The sequence below is a fragment of the Myxine glutinosa genome, chromosome 4 (genome assembly GCF_964187855.1).
Source record: "Myxine glutinosa chromosome 4, kmMyxGlut1.1, whole genome shotgun sequence".
Lineage (NCBI taxonomy): Eukaryota > Metazoa > Chordata > Myxini > Myxiniformes > Myxinidae > Myxine > Myxine glutinosa.
The window spans coordinates 10770341-10787133 of record NC_136264.1 but is presented as its reverse complement, the minus strand read 5'-3'; the positions used below and the strand labels follow the sequence as shown (position 1 = coordinate 10787133).

The window sequence follows — 16793 nt, the reverse complement described above, 5'->3', positions numbered from 1 at the left end:
ATGGAGGAACGCCGCCATCATTCGACCACAAACCTGACGCATTAGAGAGATCCATATGGAGGAACGCCACCATCATTCGACCACAAACCTGACGCATTAGATAGATCCATATGGAGGAACGCTGCCATCATTCGACCACAAACCTTACGCATTGGATAAATCCATATGGAGGAACGCCGCCATCATTCGACCACAAACCTGACGCATTAAATAAATCCATATGGTGGAACACCGCCATCATTCGACCACAAACCTGATGCATTAGATAGATCCATATGCAGGAACGCCGCCATCATTCGACCACAAACCTGACGCATTAGATAAATCCATATGGAGGAACGCCGCCATCATTCGACCACAAACCTGACGCATTATATAGATCCATATGGAGGAACGCCGCCATCATTCGACCACAAACCTGACGCATTAGATAGATCCATATGGAGGAACGCCGCCATCATTCGACCACAAACCTGACGCATTAGATAGATCCATATGGAGGAACTCCGCCATCATTCCACCACAAACCTTACGCATTGGATAAATCCATATGGAGGAACGCCGCCATCATTCGACCACAAACCTGACGCATTATATAGATCCATATGGAGGAACGCCGCCATCATTCGAACAACTCCATGAAAAAGGGGAAATTGATAATAAAACGTTTGGTGGTGGTGGTAGTAGTAGTATTAGTAGTAATATTAGTAGTAGTAGCAGTAGTATTAATAGTAGTATTAGTAGTTGTAGTAGTTATAGTAGTAGTCATTTTCGTAGTAATGTTAGTAGTAGTAGTAGTTGTAGTTGTAGTAGTTGTAATATTAGTAGTAGTAGTATTTTCAGTTGTAGTCGTAGCAGTAGTAGTAATAGTAGTAGTAGCTTTGCAACGCTCTTGAAGAGTTACTATGTTACTTTTAACTAAGATGTACTTTACACACCCTTCTTCACCCTTCCTCACCTCTATTCCAAAGGTCACAGGTGTGAAGAATGTGCACCAGGTCATTACGGCAACCCAGACCAATATGGCGGCGTGTGTGCGCCATGCCAATGTTACGGAAACATTGAATTATCAGACCCTGACTCCTGTGACCGACAGACAGGCGTTTGCTTGCGCTGTCTCCATCACACACACGGCCCATCTTGCTCGTCGTGTGTTCCAGGCTTCTATGGAAACGCAACTGCTCAGCAATGCCGACGTAAGTTGTCTGGATGAGGTTTGTACATCTTGGGGTTCTTTCTGTATATTAGAACATTATAAAACTTTTTTTGTGAGCTGGGTTAACGAGTTCAAATCCTATTTAATAGGCCTACATCATTTTGGTGATTACAAATAATAATATAATGAATTAATTTCCTTCCAAGAAACTTCAATGCAGACTCGGTTGGTTTGATCATGGCTATTAGGCCCACCAAAGCCTGCATAATGGTTGCCAACATATGGTTGATTGTCCGTGCTCCCTTTTTAAATCCTGACGTCAAGCAAGGAAGCAGCACAAACCATTTTAAAGTCTTTGGTATGACCCAGCTGGGGTTCGAACCGGTGACCTTCCAGACTCGGAGCGGACGCTCAAACCGCTACGACACAAAGTCTGATTAAATTATCTTGGAATTGCGAATTTCATTGTTGTATTTATTACCTCCACCACCGAAGATGAATTGAGGTTATGTTTTCACCCCTGTTTGTTTGTTTGTTATGACGAAAATTTTAAATTGGTCTGTCTCGTTTGTTTGTTTGTTTGACTGTGAGTGCGATAACTCGCGAACACTTTCAGCTATCTTTGTCAAACTTTACCAGACGATTCCGAAGGACAAAAGTGAGGCTGCCAATGTTTTTTGACTATACCGTGCTTATCAAAAAAAGGCAATCCAAATTCAAGGGATTCATATGCAAAGGTTATTTAGTTTGACAATTTACATGTAGTTTACCAATTATGAGGAGATCCTCAGCTTTCCATTGATGCCTTTCATGCATCATTGCTGTCACACATGACCGAGTACATGTTCATTGAAAATGACAAATTCAAATAGCATTTTTACAAGTTTGGCTAATCGGTGCAAGACAGTTTTAAATGGACACATTACTTGTCGACTGCCAAGTTGATTATGTAAAATTGTTAAGCTGGTCTGGTAATCGTCGGTTGCGTCATCCTTTGTTTAAGATGGGTATTTAAGATGGGCCTGCAGTGTATGGGTTTAGAGACAGTCTGAGTCATTGAAAAGATGGTTCAACTTACGACTGAACAGCGGACCTTCGTGGTTACAACCTTTCACCACACTGGAAGTTTTCAGCGAACTCGTGATGCGTTCAGGGAACGTTTCCCAGAACGGGAGCCTCCAGCAGCCAAAACCATCTGGGCGAATGTTAGAAAATACCAAGAGCATGGCACTAGCCTCAACCGCAACAAGGAGAATTCTGGTAGGAGGCGCACTGGGCGATCGGAAATGAACATTGCAGCAGTAAGGCAGCAAGTTTTGGAGCATCCGAGGGATACCAGCGCAAGACGAAATGGGACGGGATTGCCTTTGGCAACAGTCAACTGAATCACAAGACTGGACCTCCACAAACATCCATATCGGATTCACATCCAGCATCAACTTACGCCAGGGGAGTTTGCTAGGAGGCTGGTGCTTGCCAGATTAGTCTACTTGCCAAGCCTATAGAGCCCTCTTGTGAACCCGGAGATATTGAGTACCCCAACGTTTTAAGTTAGAAATGTACAGTATGGGTCCCCAGCACTTAGAAACTGCCGGATGCTAACTTGCATATGTTGGGCAATTAGCAAAATTAGCATTAATAGCATTAACCCTAGCAAACATAGGCCTGGAACACTGAAATTTCTGTTTCGCTCTATTGCTCCGTTTGAATGCTTCGTGTGAGCAAACTATTTGAAGGATCTGTATGAAATTTGGACATAATACACTTAGACAGATATGCTTTCCGTGAGTGTTCTTATAAAAATTTCCTGCGATCAATATTTCATGTGAAAAAAGGGATGCTACTGCCAAGGATGACCTTTACGCTGGAAGCCATGTGTGCCGCCACTCTGATGGTGCAACTGCAGTGAGTGGAGACATGTTTGGGGAGCAGACATGCATCAAGCAAGGGAAGGGAGTAGGAGGCATGAAGGGCATCTCCACCAACCCTGAGCAGGTCGCCGTGTGGATCCAATCTTTCGGCATCTGCTCCTATCTCTCCAAGTCATTGGATGAGATTTACGACGATGCTGAAACACCGGATAAGACAATGAAGCCCAACAGACACAAAGAAGAGGGTAAAGGACGGCAGGAATTGGACGCGGAGGACCGGGCTAAAATCCTGAGAGTGCTACAGGAAAACTCCCATCCACTCACCATAGAGACCGCGACCCTCCACCATATCATAAATGGCCAGGTGGCAGATGAAAATGTGAATGTGCAAGATGCATTGAAGATCGGACAGGACATGAGCACACTGTTCTCTTCATCACTTCCTGAGAGATTTCATGCGCCCATCTCAAATAAGGTGGTGACAATGACATTCACCAAAAAAAGAGTGAAGGTCAATGCGAAGATCATATGTGACCTTGAGGCGTTGTTTGCTCGGCTGCTGGTGGTGGGGAGCAAGAGAAGAATGGAGCTCTCTGCCGTCTTTGACTACGAGCTCGGCCCGGTCCCTGCATCCATCATCGATGAGTATGGATGCCTCAGGAAGGGTAACAAGTCTGTGATTGTCCAGCGTCTTGGAATCCTTGCCCCCAATCCCCACCCACCACATGTTGTACTCGTTGATGCATCGCAGCTCATCTACCACATGGTGTGGCCATCGTCAGGCACTGTGGCTGACCTCGCAGCCAGCATGGGGCGCCGGCTTAATCGCTACATCACCGAAACATTTGTCATCTTTGACCGGTATGAGCAAGTCTCTGCCAAAGACCACGAGAGGCAGAGAAGAGCTGGGGAGAGCTCAACAGAGTACCGACTCTCACTGACAACCCCTTTACCTAGCCGCGACAAAGTGATGAAGAACAAGACAAACAAACGGAGACTGGGTGAGCTCCTGTGCCCACACAGCATAGGAGATCACATCAAGATGGTCAGCAAAGCAGACAGTATTGTCACTCATGACGAGGCTGACGTCTCCCTCATCTCATACATGTTGGATGCAGCCAGTCGCGGAGCTGAAACTGTCCGCATTCTCAGCGACGACACTGATGTTTTCGTACTTATGGTCTATTGGTGCTGGAAGGTGGGTATCACATGTAACCTGCAGATGGAAAGATGGGATGGCACTATTCTCAACATCAATTCGACAGTAGAGAATCTCGGTGAGCAGTGTCGCTCCATCCTGGCTATGCATGCTCTCTCCGGATGTGACACCACCTCCTATCCCGCGGGGAAAGGGAAGGTGTCCGCACTCAAGGCCATGAGAGTAGTACCTGGTGACCTGCTTCACTTCATCGGAGAGGAGGGAGCTACTGATTTACAGATTACAGAGGCAGTGAGTGGTTTCTTCCTGGCTCTGTACAACGAGAGGGAGTCGGCATCTCTGAACGTCGCCAGATATGACATCTACCGAAAGCGCAAAACCCCCCCAGCACTGAAGACACTGCCTCCTACAGAGCGCAACGCTCTCCTCCATGGACGGCGTGCCCATCTACAGGTGCTGCTTTGGAAAGCAGCAGACTGCCCTGACCCACCAGCTGTGGACATAACAGAGTTTGGATGGAATAAGAAGGAAGGTGAGAAGGGAGAGGAAGTCATCATGCCCATCCTGGATGCAAGCCCCGTTGCTCCTCCTGCCGTGTTGGAAATGATCAGCTGTAGCTGCAAAGCTGGGTTAAAGCCCTGTTTAACAGCAAAGTGCAGCTGCGTAGCTGCAGGCCTGGCCAGTACCAGCTACTGCTTCTGCAAAGGCTCTGATAGTACATGTTGCAACACACTCACACACTCACAGCAAGAAGAGCAATATGACAAGAATGTAGAGTCAGGAGAAGAAGATGAAGACGATGAGGATGAGTTTTATGATGAGGATATGCTTTATAACAGTGCAGAGTAGTAGAAGTGCAAGAGGCTCTTTCTTGATGGAAGTTTTATGTTGTGTAACTCGTGCACATATGTTTCAGCTCTGATAATTTTGGATATACTTGTGTTTTAATTTTGAGGATATTATTTACCCATAGTCATATTATTCTAGTTTGGTATGGTACTTGCCTTTGTTACCTCTAATACCTGTGAATAAAAGTGGAGCAATAGAGCGAAACAGAAATTTCAGTGTCCCAGCCCTATGTTTGATAGGGTTAATGCTATTAATGCTAATTTTGCTAATTGCCCAACATATGCAAGTTAGCATCCGGCAGTTTCTAAGTGCTGGGGACCCATACTGTACATTTCTAACTTAAAACTTTGGGGTACTCAACATTTCCGGGTTCACATTGCTGGCAAGTAGACTAGATGGTTGATAGCACGTTGCGAAGCAGATGTCAATTTCCTGCAGTATCTCGTTATCGGCGACGAAGCTGCTTTCGCCATGGACGGCAAGGTCAATACCCATAATGTTCTTGAATATGCACTGACAGGACAACCCCCGGAATTTAATTTTGACACCAACATGTATCGACAAAAGTGGACTGTTTGGTTGGGACTTTGTGGAAGTGGTCAGGTGATCGGACCATTTTTCTTTCAAAGGAATGTCAATGGTAACAGGTATCTGCAGATGATCAATGATGGTTTTACTTTCTTTTTTTTTTTTCTTTTTTTTTTTGTATACTGAATCGAGGCTCGTGAAAGAGCTAACATTAACTTCACAAACAAATCGACCAGACAAACAAAATACACAAAAAGAGGGAGCAGAAGACAAGATGGGGAGAAAAGGGGAAGCACACACACACAACATCCGAGAGCAGGGAGATGTGTGGAAGGGAGAGGGCCCGGGGGGAGGAGGCGTGGGAAGGGGGGGGGGGAGGGGAGGGAGAAGTATAAAGCACAAGGACACCAAGGACTTCCAGGACAAAAGTTGGTATTTCAAAAAGTAGAATTGGGGTGAAATTAGCGGGGATAGAAAAGATCAAGGTTTTGGATGGGGGAAGATAAGAGATGGTGGTGAACAGCTGTTTTAAAGACTTGGAGGGTGGAGTGGGATTGAAGAGAGTGAGGGAGTTTGTTCCAGAGGCGGGAGAAAAGAGGAATGAAGGAGTGAAGGTGAGCAGAGAGTCTTGATTTTGGCAGTTTAACCAAAAGAGGGTTGCAGGCAGATCTTGTGCGACCTGTAGGAATATTTGCGGGACAGAGCCCAGAGAGAGCTGGGGGGGCAAGGCCAGAGAGGAGTCGGTAGAAGACGGAAAGACCACCAACCTGCCTGCGGTGAGTGAGTGAGAGGCCCTTGGAGTTAGCTTCATCGCGGGACATTCCAATGATTCTGAATGCTTTGGTCTCAACAGCGTGAAGACGAGCTAGGTGTGAGGCAGGAGCACCAGCCCAGAGGGGAGAGCAGTATTCCATTGAGCTGCGGATGAAAGCCTTGTATGTGGTGAGGAGCTCAGGTGTGCCAAGGAAGGACTTCGCACGACGGAGGATGCCCAGTCGGCGACTGGCTTTGGAGGCCAGATTTGAAATGTGGTTTTTCCAGGAAAGATCATGGCAGATAGTGAGACCCAAAAGCTTGAGTGACAGAACTTCTTGGAGAGGATTATTCAGAAAGTGGATGGGAGGGTTGTCCAGTCGGTCTTTTCGGAGAGACATCGTAAGAGTGTGAGATTTGTCAGGATTGAAAGACATGTTCCACTTGTTTGCCCAGTCTGTGATTTTGTCAAGGTCTGCAGAGAGTGAGGAGGCTGCAGACTGCCGATCTGAGGGATGAAGAATGGAGCGACAGAGAGTAGAGTCGTCAGCAAAGAGATAGAGAGGATTTTCAAGAGAGTCAGAGAGATCATTGATGAAGACCAGAAAAAGCACAGGGCCCAGAACACTGCCTTGGGGAACTCCAGCCTGAACAGGAAGAGGAGATGAGAGAAACCCATTCAGGGCCACATGTTGACTACGACTAGAGAGGAAGTCCGCCAGCCATGCGTGGAGATTTCCATGGATACCAAAAGAGGAGAGTTTGGTGAGCAGAGCGTGGTGCCAGACCGTATCGAAGGCACGTGATATGTCAAGGGAGACTGCTCTAATTTCCTGTTTGGCATTGAGGACCTCCATCCATTGTTGAGAAAGCAGAAGCAGCATGTCCAGAGTGGAGTGTCCAGGTCTGAAACCAAATTGATGATCAGAGATCAAGCCATTGGAGAAGAGGAAAGATTTCATATCTGAAGCAATGATGGATTCCATGACTTTGCTGATAATTGGGAGAAGGCTGATTGGTCTGTAGTTGCTGGGATCTGTTTTTGCACCTTTTTTGTGCAAAGCGGTGATGTTGGCAGATTTCCAAGCAGGTGGAAGATGACCTTGAGCAAAAGAGAGGGTGAAGAGAACAGAGAGGGGGAGTGAAAGAGCGGAAGAACATGATTTTAGGACCCGTGGGCTGATGCCGTCAGGTCCAGTTGCAGAATCAGAGTCGAGGGTTGACAGAAACTTTTCCACCTTGTCAGGAGGAAAGGACACAGAGTCCAGGAGCAGCTGGGTACGACTGGGTACGGTGGGTACAGAGAGGGATGGGTTTGGGACACAAGATTTAGAGGCAAACACAGAGTTGAGGCATTCAGCTTTTTCACGTGCGGAGTCAGCCGTGTGGCCATTTAAGGTGAGGGAGGGGATGGAGGGGGAACAAACACCAGAAACAGATTTCACCAGATGCCACCAGGATTTGGAAGAGGGAGACAGATAAGAGAGTTCGGTCCTGAGGACAGAGAGATATTGTTTCCTGGCTCTCCTGAGGGTGGACACACACTTGTTTCGGGCTTTATGAAAGGAAATGAGATTTCCTTCCGTTGGATTTGCTTTCCAGGAGACGAAAGCAATTTGTTTCTGGGCAATAGCCTCACCACAAGATTCTGTGTACCATGGACGGGAGGAAGGGTATGACAACTGAAGACGAGAAGGGATAAATCTGTGCATGAGAGATAGCAATTTACTTTGGAAGAATTCCCAGGATGAGTTGATGTCAGAGGCAGTAGAGATGGGAGACCAGTCCAGATGATTGATGACTGCTTGAAGACCGTGCCAGTTGGCCTGAGTGAAATGCCAGACTCGTCGACGCTGAGGAGGCTCTCTGAAAATGGTCAGAGAGATGTCCACTTTAACAAGCACATGATCAGAAGAGCCGATTGGAGCAGAAGAAGAGCAGCAGACATTTTCAGGGAAGTTAGTCATCACCAAGTCCAGAAGAGAAGATTCTCCGTTGACTGAGATCCGGGTTGGGAAATTGACAGATTGTGTCAGTCCCAGTGAGTCACAGAAGTCCTTTGCTGAAGAGCCATGGCTGGTGAGAGAGGTACCCACCCCCAGCCAACTGGCATGGTGACAGTTGAAATCACCACATATGAGGAAGAGAGAGTTGGGATGGGTCGATAGAAGTTGGTCCATATTATCAGACAGCGAGATGTAGATGGAGTCATCACTGTTTGGTGGACGGTACAACACGCATATGAACAAAAGGTGGGAGCGAAGGGGAAGCCGTAGCCAAAGGTACAGCTTTGGCCAGAAGAGAAAGGAAATAAATAAGCACTTAATAACTTCTCCCCGTGATCTTGACGAATTTCAGGGCCGTATTCGACATGAAGTGGATGCTTTGCGCAATGACCCGGCTATGGTGAGACGAGCAGTTCAGGGTATGCTCCACCGCTGTGAGCTTTGTGTTGAAAGGGGAGGTGGACATGTTGAAGGTGTGGGTGCATAAAGGCCAATCATTCCTGAGAAAACTGCAGCTGGAGGAGAACTTTGAGCGACAGGTTCGTGGTGTCTTCAGATATCTCTGGTGGGCCCAAGACGGCGCCCCAGCACATCGTCTTATCGCTGTCCGAGATCGACTGAGGGAACTCTTTGGAGACCGAGTCATTGCCCTCAACCATGTGATTATTTCCTTTGGGGACATTTAAAGAACAAGGTGTTCGTAACTTCTCCCCGTGATCTTGACGAATTGCAGGGCCGTATTCGACATGAAGTGGATGCTTTGCGCAATGACCCGGCTATGGTGAGACGAGCAGTTCAGGGTATGCTCCACCGTTGTGAGCTTTGTGTTGAAAGGGGAGGTGGACATGTTGAAGGTGTGGGTGCATAAAGGCCAATCATTCCTGAGAAAAGTTCACATCTGACGTTCATTTTGCACCAATTATCCTGACTTGCATCGATTAGCCAAACTTGTAAAAATGCGATTTGAACTTGTCATTTTCAATGAGCATGTACTCGGTCATGTGTGACAACAATGATGCATGGAAGGTATCAATGGAAAGCTGAGGATCTCCTCTTAATTAGTAAGCCACATGTAAATTGTCAAAATAAATAACCTTTGCATATTAATCCCTTGAATTCGGATTACCATTTTTTTGCTATGCACTGTATAGGTCAAAGGTCAAGATTCTCATTTTTTCCGGGCCATATCTCAGCCATCTTTGAGCTCTGAAGCTGAAATTTCAGCACAATAGTGAGCAAGTACTTTGGCAAATACATTATGTTTTTTTAAATTATTTCATCGATGAATTGATTAATTACTTAATTGATGTCAATTTATTAAGTGCTTATTTATTTCCTTTCTCTTCTGGCCATTATCTCAGGCACCTTTTGAGGTAGGAAGCTGATATTTGGACATGACAATGACCAAGTAATTTGGCTATAAAAGGTGTTTTTGATTTATTGATTAATCAATTAATCGATTAATTATTCACTTGGAAAGCACAAGCAGGCATGGTGGTTCTGCCACACCTTGCAAAAGACTGAGATTGGTGGCCTTGTTTGCTGCGGGGGGTGGGGGAGATCACGGACGTGGGTGGTCTGAACGCTGGGACCGAGTGCTGATTATAGCTCTCCCACCCTCCTGGAGAATGGCCAATGCAAACTAGCTGTGGATGGTCCCAGGAGGTGATAAAAACTTTAGCGCATGCGCTCTCTTTCTCTCTCTCTGTTTCTTTGTCGAGACAAAAAGGACGGCTTTGGAGAGAGGGGCACGCTGCATCATCACTCCTCAGTGCTCCTCATTGTTACCTGCCATCATACCTGACCAGCCTGCTCAAGCCACCAACATGGTGGATTCCAAGATCTCGAGCTTTACACATATCCTCACCTGTTCTGTTCCCCTTTGTTAGTTGAATCTGGTATTTTGGCACCATCGTTGAGTTAGGCTTTATTTATTTCATTTTGTATATCAGTTCAGGTTTTCACATCTTACCTTCCCAATTTGTTCGTCCTTGTGCGATCATGACCTGTATAGGTATTGTTGTCTCGACTCCCCGTGTGTCATTTCTTTTCAATTTTTAAAATATTTTTTTGCCTTTCGTGCGTGAATACCGGCAGTTTTGGCTCCATTTGGGTGAATCTTGGGTTTTTGTTATAGTAATTAATAATGCAGTAATTTAAACACAGTTCAGGCCACTCACGATGGTTGTACCCCCGACAGCGCAGAGCGGTCTGTGTTAACGGACTGTCTGACACGACAATATTGTTGCGGTTTTGAGAACCCAGCACAGGTAACATCATTAAAGGTTAAAGGTTGCACCCCATAGATAGGCCACAAGCAACACGTAGGTCACCTTCGGACGTTAGTTATTTCATAGTATGTGTTTAGGATAAGGCCATTCCCGATAGTTGCATCTGCGTTGTGTAGAACAAATAAGAGTCGGCCCCATTCGTCCATTTTGCAGCCTCCCTTCCATCGACGCCATTAAGCGCTAGCCAGTCTTTACTTCGCCCTCGCCCTTTAGGCTGCCAGCAGCCTTCGCGAACTCGTTGGGCTTCCACTCAAACCAGCCCAAAGGCAACGAGGTAAGGCCCAAAAAGGGGGCGGAGCACAAGGGTGGAGGTGCGGCCACGTCAAGCAGCCATCAAGGCGGAGCCGGTAAGCCTTCACCAGCCAATCAGGGCTCGAGTGACATCGTCTGACAGGGTGTGGCTAGAGATTTGAGAGGGTTCGCTGGGCGTGGCGATATAACCCCTTGAGCGAGGCCCCCACCTCAGTTCTGAGAAGGGAGAGGCGCTCACAAAGTCTGTTGAACAGTTATGAGGAGAGAGAGAGGGCTTGAACATTGTACCTGAGTTGTGAGGACGGACGCAACTGTGATCATTGTGAACGAGTTATGAGGAGAGAGAGGGCTTGAACATTGTACCCGAGTTATGAGCGAAAAGAGAGAGGGCTTGATCAAAACTATGAGACAGGTGCTCGAGTCTTGACCTGATCGGAGTTGAGTAGTTACGAGAGGGAGAGACGCGCTGTGGCAAGCATTTTACAAAGGGCGGGCGCGCGGCACACGCTGCAGAGAACTGCAACGTGAGAAGGACGTTGGTGAAGGGCGCTTGGATCGATCATAGTAATACCGGGAGCGCGTGTAAAGGCGCCGGTACACATATTACGTACGCCGTCTGATCGCCAGCTTACCTATCCCCCGCTATATAATTGTCCGTCTTGCGCCTACGCCACGGGGAGAGCTTCCTGTCGTATCCCACCATCTACACGGTACGAGTCGGGGACCGGACGAGCTGTGGACCCTTGGACCCTCAACCCGACCATCTTCAAACCCCGTGTGAGTGACCCTGAGAGCGAGTCTGAGAGTGAACGGGCCCGTGTCCAGGGATAAGTTAAGACTGTTATTAAGGCTGCCCTGTGTATCTGCTTCTTCCTCTTCCCTGTACATTCTTTCTTTTCCTTCCTCTTCTTATTTGTACAAAGTGTAATAAATTACCTGTTCTTCCTGGGTTTCCTCTCAATTCGACCGTATCAGTCTTTTCTTCAATTGGGTAAGCGTGGCACGATTACAACCGCTTAGAATCGGGTTTAGTACCTGTTAACGGCCCGAATCGCGGCTCGCTTCGCTCGGCGTGTCCACTAACGCCGTGGTTCGGGTGGGGTTATCTCCTTGCTTCACGGTCGGTGTTAGTACTTAAGTAATAGGACTAAATTCGACCAACAACCCTATTTAACACCGACCGGAAGGAACGTGATAGCTCCGGATCACGTCGGCTAGTAAGAAGGACAAGGGGATTAATCCCCCCTTGATAAGGGGAAGGCCGACGTGGGAGATCTGCAACAATATTATACTAGAGTAATTATAGAGTCACATACTAGAGTAATCAACAAAATGAAAATGTGAAGGGGAGAAAACAAGATACAACCCAAAACACGGACTTGAGGGTCATCAGCCTCGATTGGTGTATGTGTGGGTAAGATATGATCAATATTATCTTACTATAATTCACCAAATGTCTGTGCATCTGTCTGTCTGTCTGTCCGTCCGTCCGTCCATTCCCAGGTACCGCAAAAACGGCTGAACCAATCGCAACAAGATTTTGGGTGGGTAATCCTGGGACCCCCTGGAGTAAAATGGGCTATATTGTTTTTCCAATTTCAGCTTTGGTCTCCAGCATTTTCAGATTTGGACTCCTGCCTAACGTTATTGTCCCGGGTTATTATTGTCCCGGGTATTGTCCCGTTATTGTCCCGGGTACCGCACAAACGGCTGCACCGATCTCAACAATACACCTCCATGCCTGTGGGATTCCCATGGATGACCCCACTAGTATTGATAATGACATGTTTCTTGTGTGTGCAGATGTGGAAGCCTGTCCACCTCCATTCTTTTGTTCCTTTTTCTCCCCGTTTGTTGAAACACCTGCGGCTGTTCAATTCCACTCTTTCCTCCAGGATGCATCACATTCTCACGTATTCCGCCATCCCCAGCTGTGATATGATGGACCCCCATTGAACCCCACAACCCGACCCTATGACTTGCAGATGACGCTTTTTCCTCTCCTCTCTTTCCTCTTTTCCTCTTTATTCATGTCCTCGTTTATTGCATCTACCTCTCTCCCCACTGCCAGTTTGTTGCCTTTCTGCCCTCTTGTCACCTGGCATATCCATGAAAAAGTTTTACCAACTATGTGGTTTCCCATCAATCCAAAGGCATTACAATATATGAATCTATTGCAAAAATACAAGTCACAACATCAACAACACTTTTTTTAATACAATAGTTGTTATATTCCAAATTTGTGGATCTGTCCAGTAAGCGTCCTTTTGTCTCCTTTCCGTACCGCAGGTTGTGAGTGTGATCATGCCGGCTCAGAGTGCCACCCCAATGATGGATGTGAGTGTGATGCAATGAGTGGACAGTGCCTCTGCCTCCCGCATGTGACTGGGAAGCGCTGTGACCGCTGTGTTGAGACCTACTGGCGGGAAGAAGGCATTCAGGGCTGTGCGCCATGTGCCTGTGACCCAGAGAAATCGTTCGGTGCATCCTGTAATGAGGTTTGTACCTCGTGTTTGATGGTCATTCCAACAACAATTAAAATATGATGAAGTAGGATGCCAGTGGTCGTGTGGATCTCATCCCTTTTCGGTTATTCTTATTTTATTTCATAAAATGGCTGTCCCGCACTGGGTGTGACCCCCTGGCCCTGTGGAGCGGTGTCCCGATAGCCCTCCCACTTTCTCACTGTATTACGTGTGGGCTCCCTCAGCCTGGACCCATGACCATGAGATGGTGCCATCCCCCCACTGGCAAGAAGCGGCGCATTTAAAATTACCTGCTGACCACAGGACGGTTTTCTGTATTTATTAGCCCGTCTCCCACACACTTGTGTGTGTATGTGTGTGTGTGTGTGTGTTTGTGTGTGTGTGTGTGTGTGTGTGTGTGTTTGTGTTTGTGTCTGTGTATGTACTGTGTGTGTGTTTCTTCTTTTTTTTTCAAATTTTCAAAACCACTTTTTTTCTAATTTCTCAAATACTCAATTTTCATCTAATTGACTTGAAATTTTAATAGGATTTTCATGTCAGCTAACTGAAACCAATCACCAACTAATTTTGAGATCAACATAGGCCAAAAGGTCAACATAGGCCAAAAGATCAACATGGCCGAAGGTCAACAACCTTTTCAAATCTCTAAAATCCTCAATTTTCATCTGACTAACTTAAAAGTTGAAGACGATTTGCAGCATATCAGGTCACATAATTCAACCACCAATTATCTGTGAGGTCAAAAGGATTCTCTACTGAGTGCCATTCTACTGTGTTCTCTTTTGCCAAATGTCGCTCTATTTGTGATTTTTCATTTTCTTGTTTGTTTATTTGTTTGTCTGGGCGATATCGCCATCCTTTGAGCTAAGAAGCTGAAATTTGGGCAAAATAGTGAGCAAGAGCTTTGGCAAAAACAGTATTTATTATTTCTTGATTAATCACTTAATTGATGAGTTATTTAATTATTATCGATTCATTAAGTACTTATTTATTTCCTTTCTCATCTGGGCAATATCTCAGGCACCTTTTGAGTTAGGAAGCTGATATTTGGACACGACAATGACCAAGTCATTTGGATATAAAGGATATTTTTGATTTATTGATTCATGAAAAAATCATTCATTATATTATTTAATTTTTCGATTAATTACTCAACCATTTAATTAACTCAAAAAATTATGGATTCGGATGAAGCAGTGGTGATTTAGGTATGCTATTAGCCAATTGATTAAGAAATTAATTATTTTACGATTATCATTTATTTATTTTAATTATGCTATAAATCAATCAATTATTGTACACCGCTCCCTCCCAATTCTACCTCCATCTGCTGCACTGCATCATCGCCGGGTGCCAAAGGCATCCATGCTGGATGATATGTTATTTAATTATTTTGCATGGGGGTGGTTTCCTTTGAATGTATCTGTACTTGTACATAATTCCTTTTGGTTTTTTCCCCTCTTTGTCTTGTCCTTTTGCAGATGAGTGGACATTGCGAGTGCCGGGCAGGCTTTGGTGGCCGTACATGCACGGAGTGCCGAGAGCTGTATTATGGAGATCCAAATATCATGTGCACTGGTACTGTACACATGACATGGTCACAGGCCGTACAATGCTATTGCTGGGCTTATATACTCTATGAAATAATTTGTTATTTGTCACATTGATTATGTGAGTATTAATAATTGTCAAACTCAATATAATCAATAAATATACTGGTCAATAATACATTTTTACTGGAGACTACTGGATTCAATGGATGACACAAGAACCACTGAGCTATTCTTGAACAATTTAATATCAATAAATAAACAAGAAGACGTCATGTGGAGCACGATACTTGCAAAATCCACCACCCCCCCCCCCCCCAAAAAGTTTTCCATTAATACAGCAAATTGTCCATTTCATGAAGATTAAAATTTACGATATTGATCAAAGCTCGGGTCAACAGGATGAAAAGTGACGATTTTTCAGATGAAAAATGATGATTTTAGAAGTTTGACCTTGAGTTGACCTTTGACCTTTTGACCTCATAAATTGTTGGTTTCCCAATTCAGTGAGACCATGCACAAATGCTGTTCAATTTCCAAGTCGATCAGATGAAAATTGATGGTTTTTTCAGATGAAAATGTATGATTTTGGAAGTTTGACCTTCAGTTGACCTTTGACCTCAAAAATAGTTGGTTTCCCAATTCAGTGAGGCAATATGCAAATGTTGTTCAATTTTCTAGTAAATTGGTTGAAAATTGACGGCTTTTCAGATGTAAAGTGATTGTGGAAGTTTGACCTTGAGTTGACGTTTGACCTTTTGACCACAGAAATAGTATGTTTCCCAATTTAGTGACTCGATATGCAGATGCTGTTCAATTTTCAAGTCAATCGGTTGAAAATTGACGGCTTTTCAGATGAAAATTGATGATTTTTAATATTTGACCTTGAGTTGACCTTTGACCTTTTGACCTCAAAAATACTTCATTTTCCAATTTAGTGACTCGATATACAAATGCTATTCAATTTTCAAGTCAATCGGATTTAAAATGGCGATTTTAGAAATTTGACCTCCAGATGACCTTTGCCCTTTGACCTCAAAATCAATAGGCTTCTCAATTGGGACGACCTATTCAACTTGGTGAAGTTTTCTGACGATCGGTTTTGAATCGCGACCTGTAGGCCGGTGACAAACAGACAGACAAACAGACAGACAGACAGAACCACAAACGCAACCGAGCAATATACAGTACTTGAAAAATCTTCGATTTTGCAAGTAATAAAAATCATTTACGTGATGTTTCTTTGGCGTAGCTTGCGACTGTGACCCGCATGGTGCTAAAACGCAACAGTGTGATCGACGGAGTGGGCACTGTGTGTGCCGAGCTGGTGTTGCTGGCGTCCGTTGTGATCAATGCGCCCGTGGATTCTCGGGCACTTTCCCACATTGCTCGCCATGCCACACATGCTTTGGTGACTGGGACCGCATAGTGCAGGTGAGTTGGACAGCTGCACCTGTTGGTCTGTTAGTGTTGCCATCTGAGCCTCTGGCTGATGGTGTGGTGAACTCAGATTTAAAATCCTAAACACCATGTGTTTATCCATTGTCTACTGATGTCCTCGTAATTCACGTGAAAGTGTACTTGGGTGTGTTCCATTAGCACGTGACTCGCTTACCACTCGCCAAGTGACTCCCTTGATTCAAAGTGCTGAAGCTAGCTAGCACTCAAACAGAACGGAGTGCGCGACACTGCATAACAACTCCATAGTTCTCGAGCAAATACTGTCCGGCCATCCCGAAAGCTACAACACTGTCCCAAGAGAGACGATGATGATGGCGACACTGAGATTTATTGGAGTGTCGGAAGCAAAAGTTAGGTTGGTGTGATGTACAAGGGAAGGAAGGAAAGACTTTTGGTTGATCCTGGGATGTCGGAGGAGTTCAGTTTGAACA

General features: G+C 45.4%; 1 protein-coding gene across 1 annotated transcript in view; it reads left to right on the top strand.

Annotated features, from left to right (window-relative positions):
- The window catches only part of LOC137424409 (laminin subunit beta-1), a 193138-nt gene that overhangs the window by 127243 nt on the left and 49102 nt on the right, over nt 1-16793 (top strand). The window contains exons 23-26 of the mRNA XM_068111835.2: nt 972-1196; nt 13155-13363; nt 14833-14929; nt 16154-16335. Coding sequence (XP_067967936.1) covers nt 972-1196; nt 13155-13363; nt 14833-14929; nt 16154-16335 — 713 coding nt within the window. The remainder of the gene's footprint in view (nt 1-971; nt 1197-13154; nt 13364-14832; nt 14930-16153; nt 16336-16793) is intronic.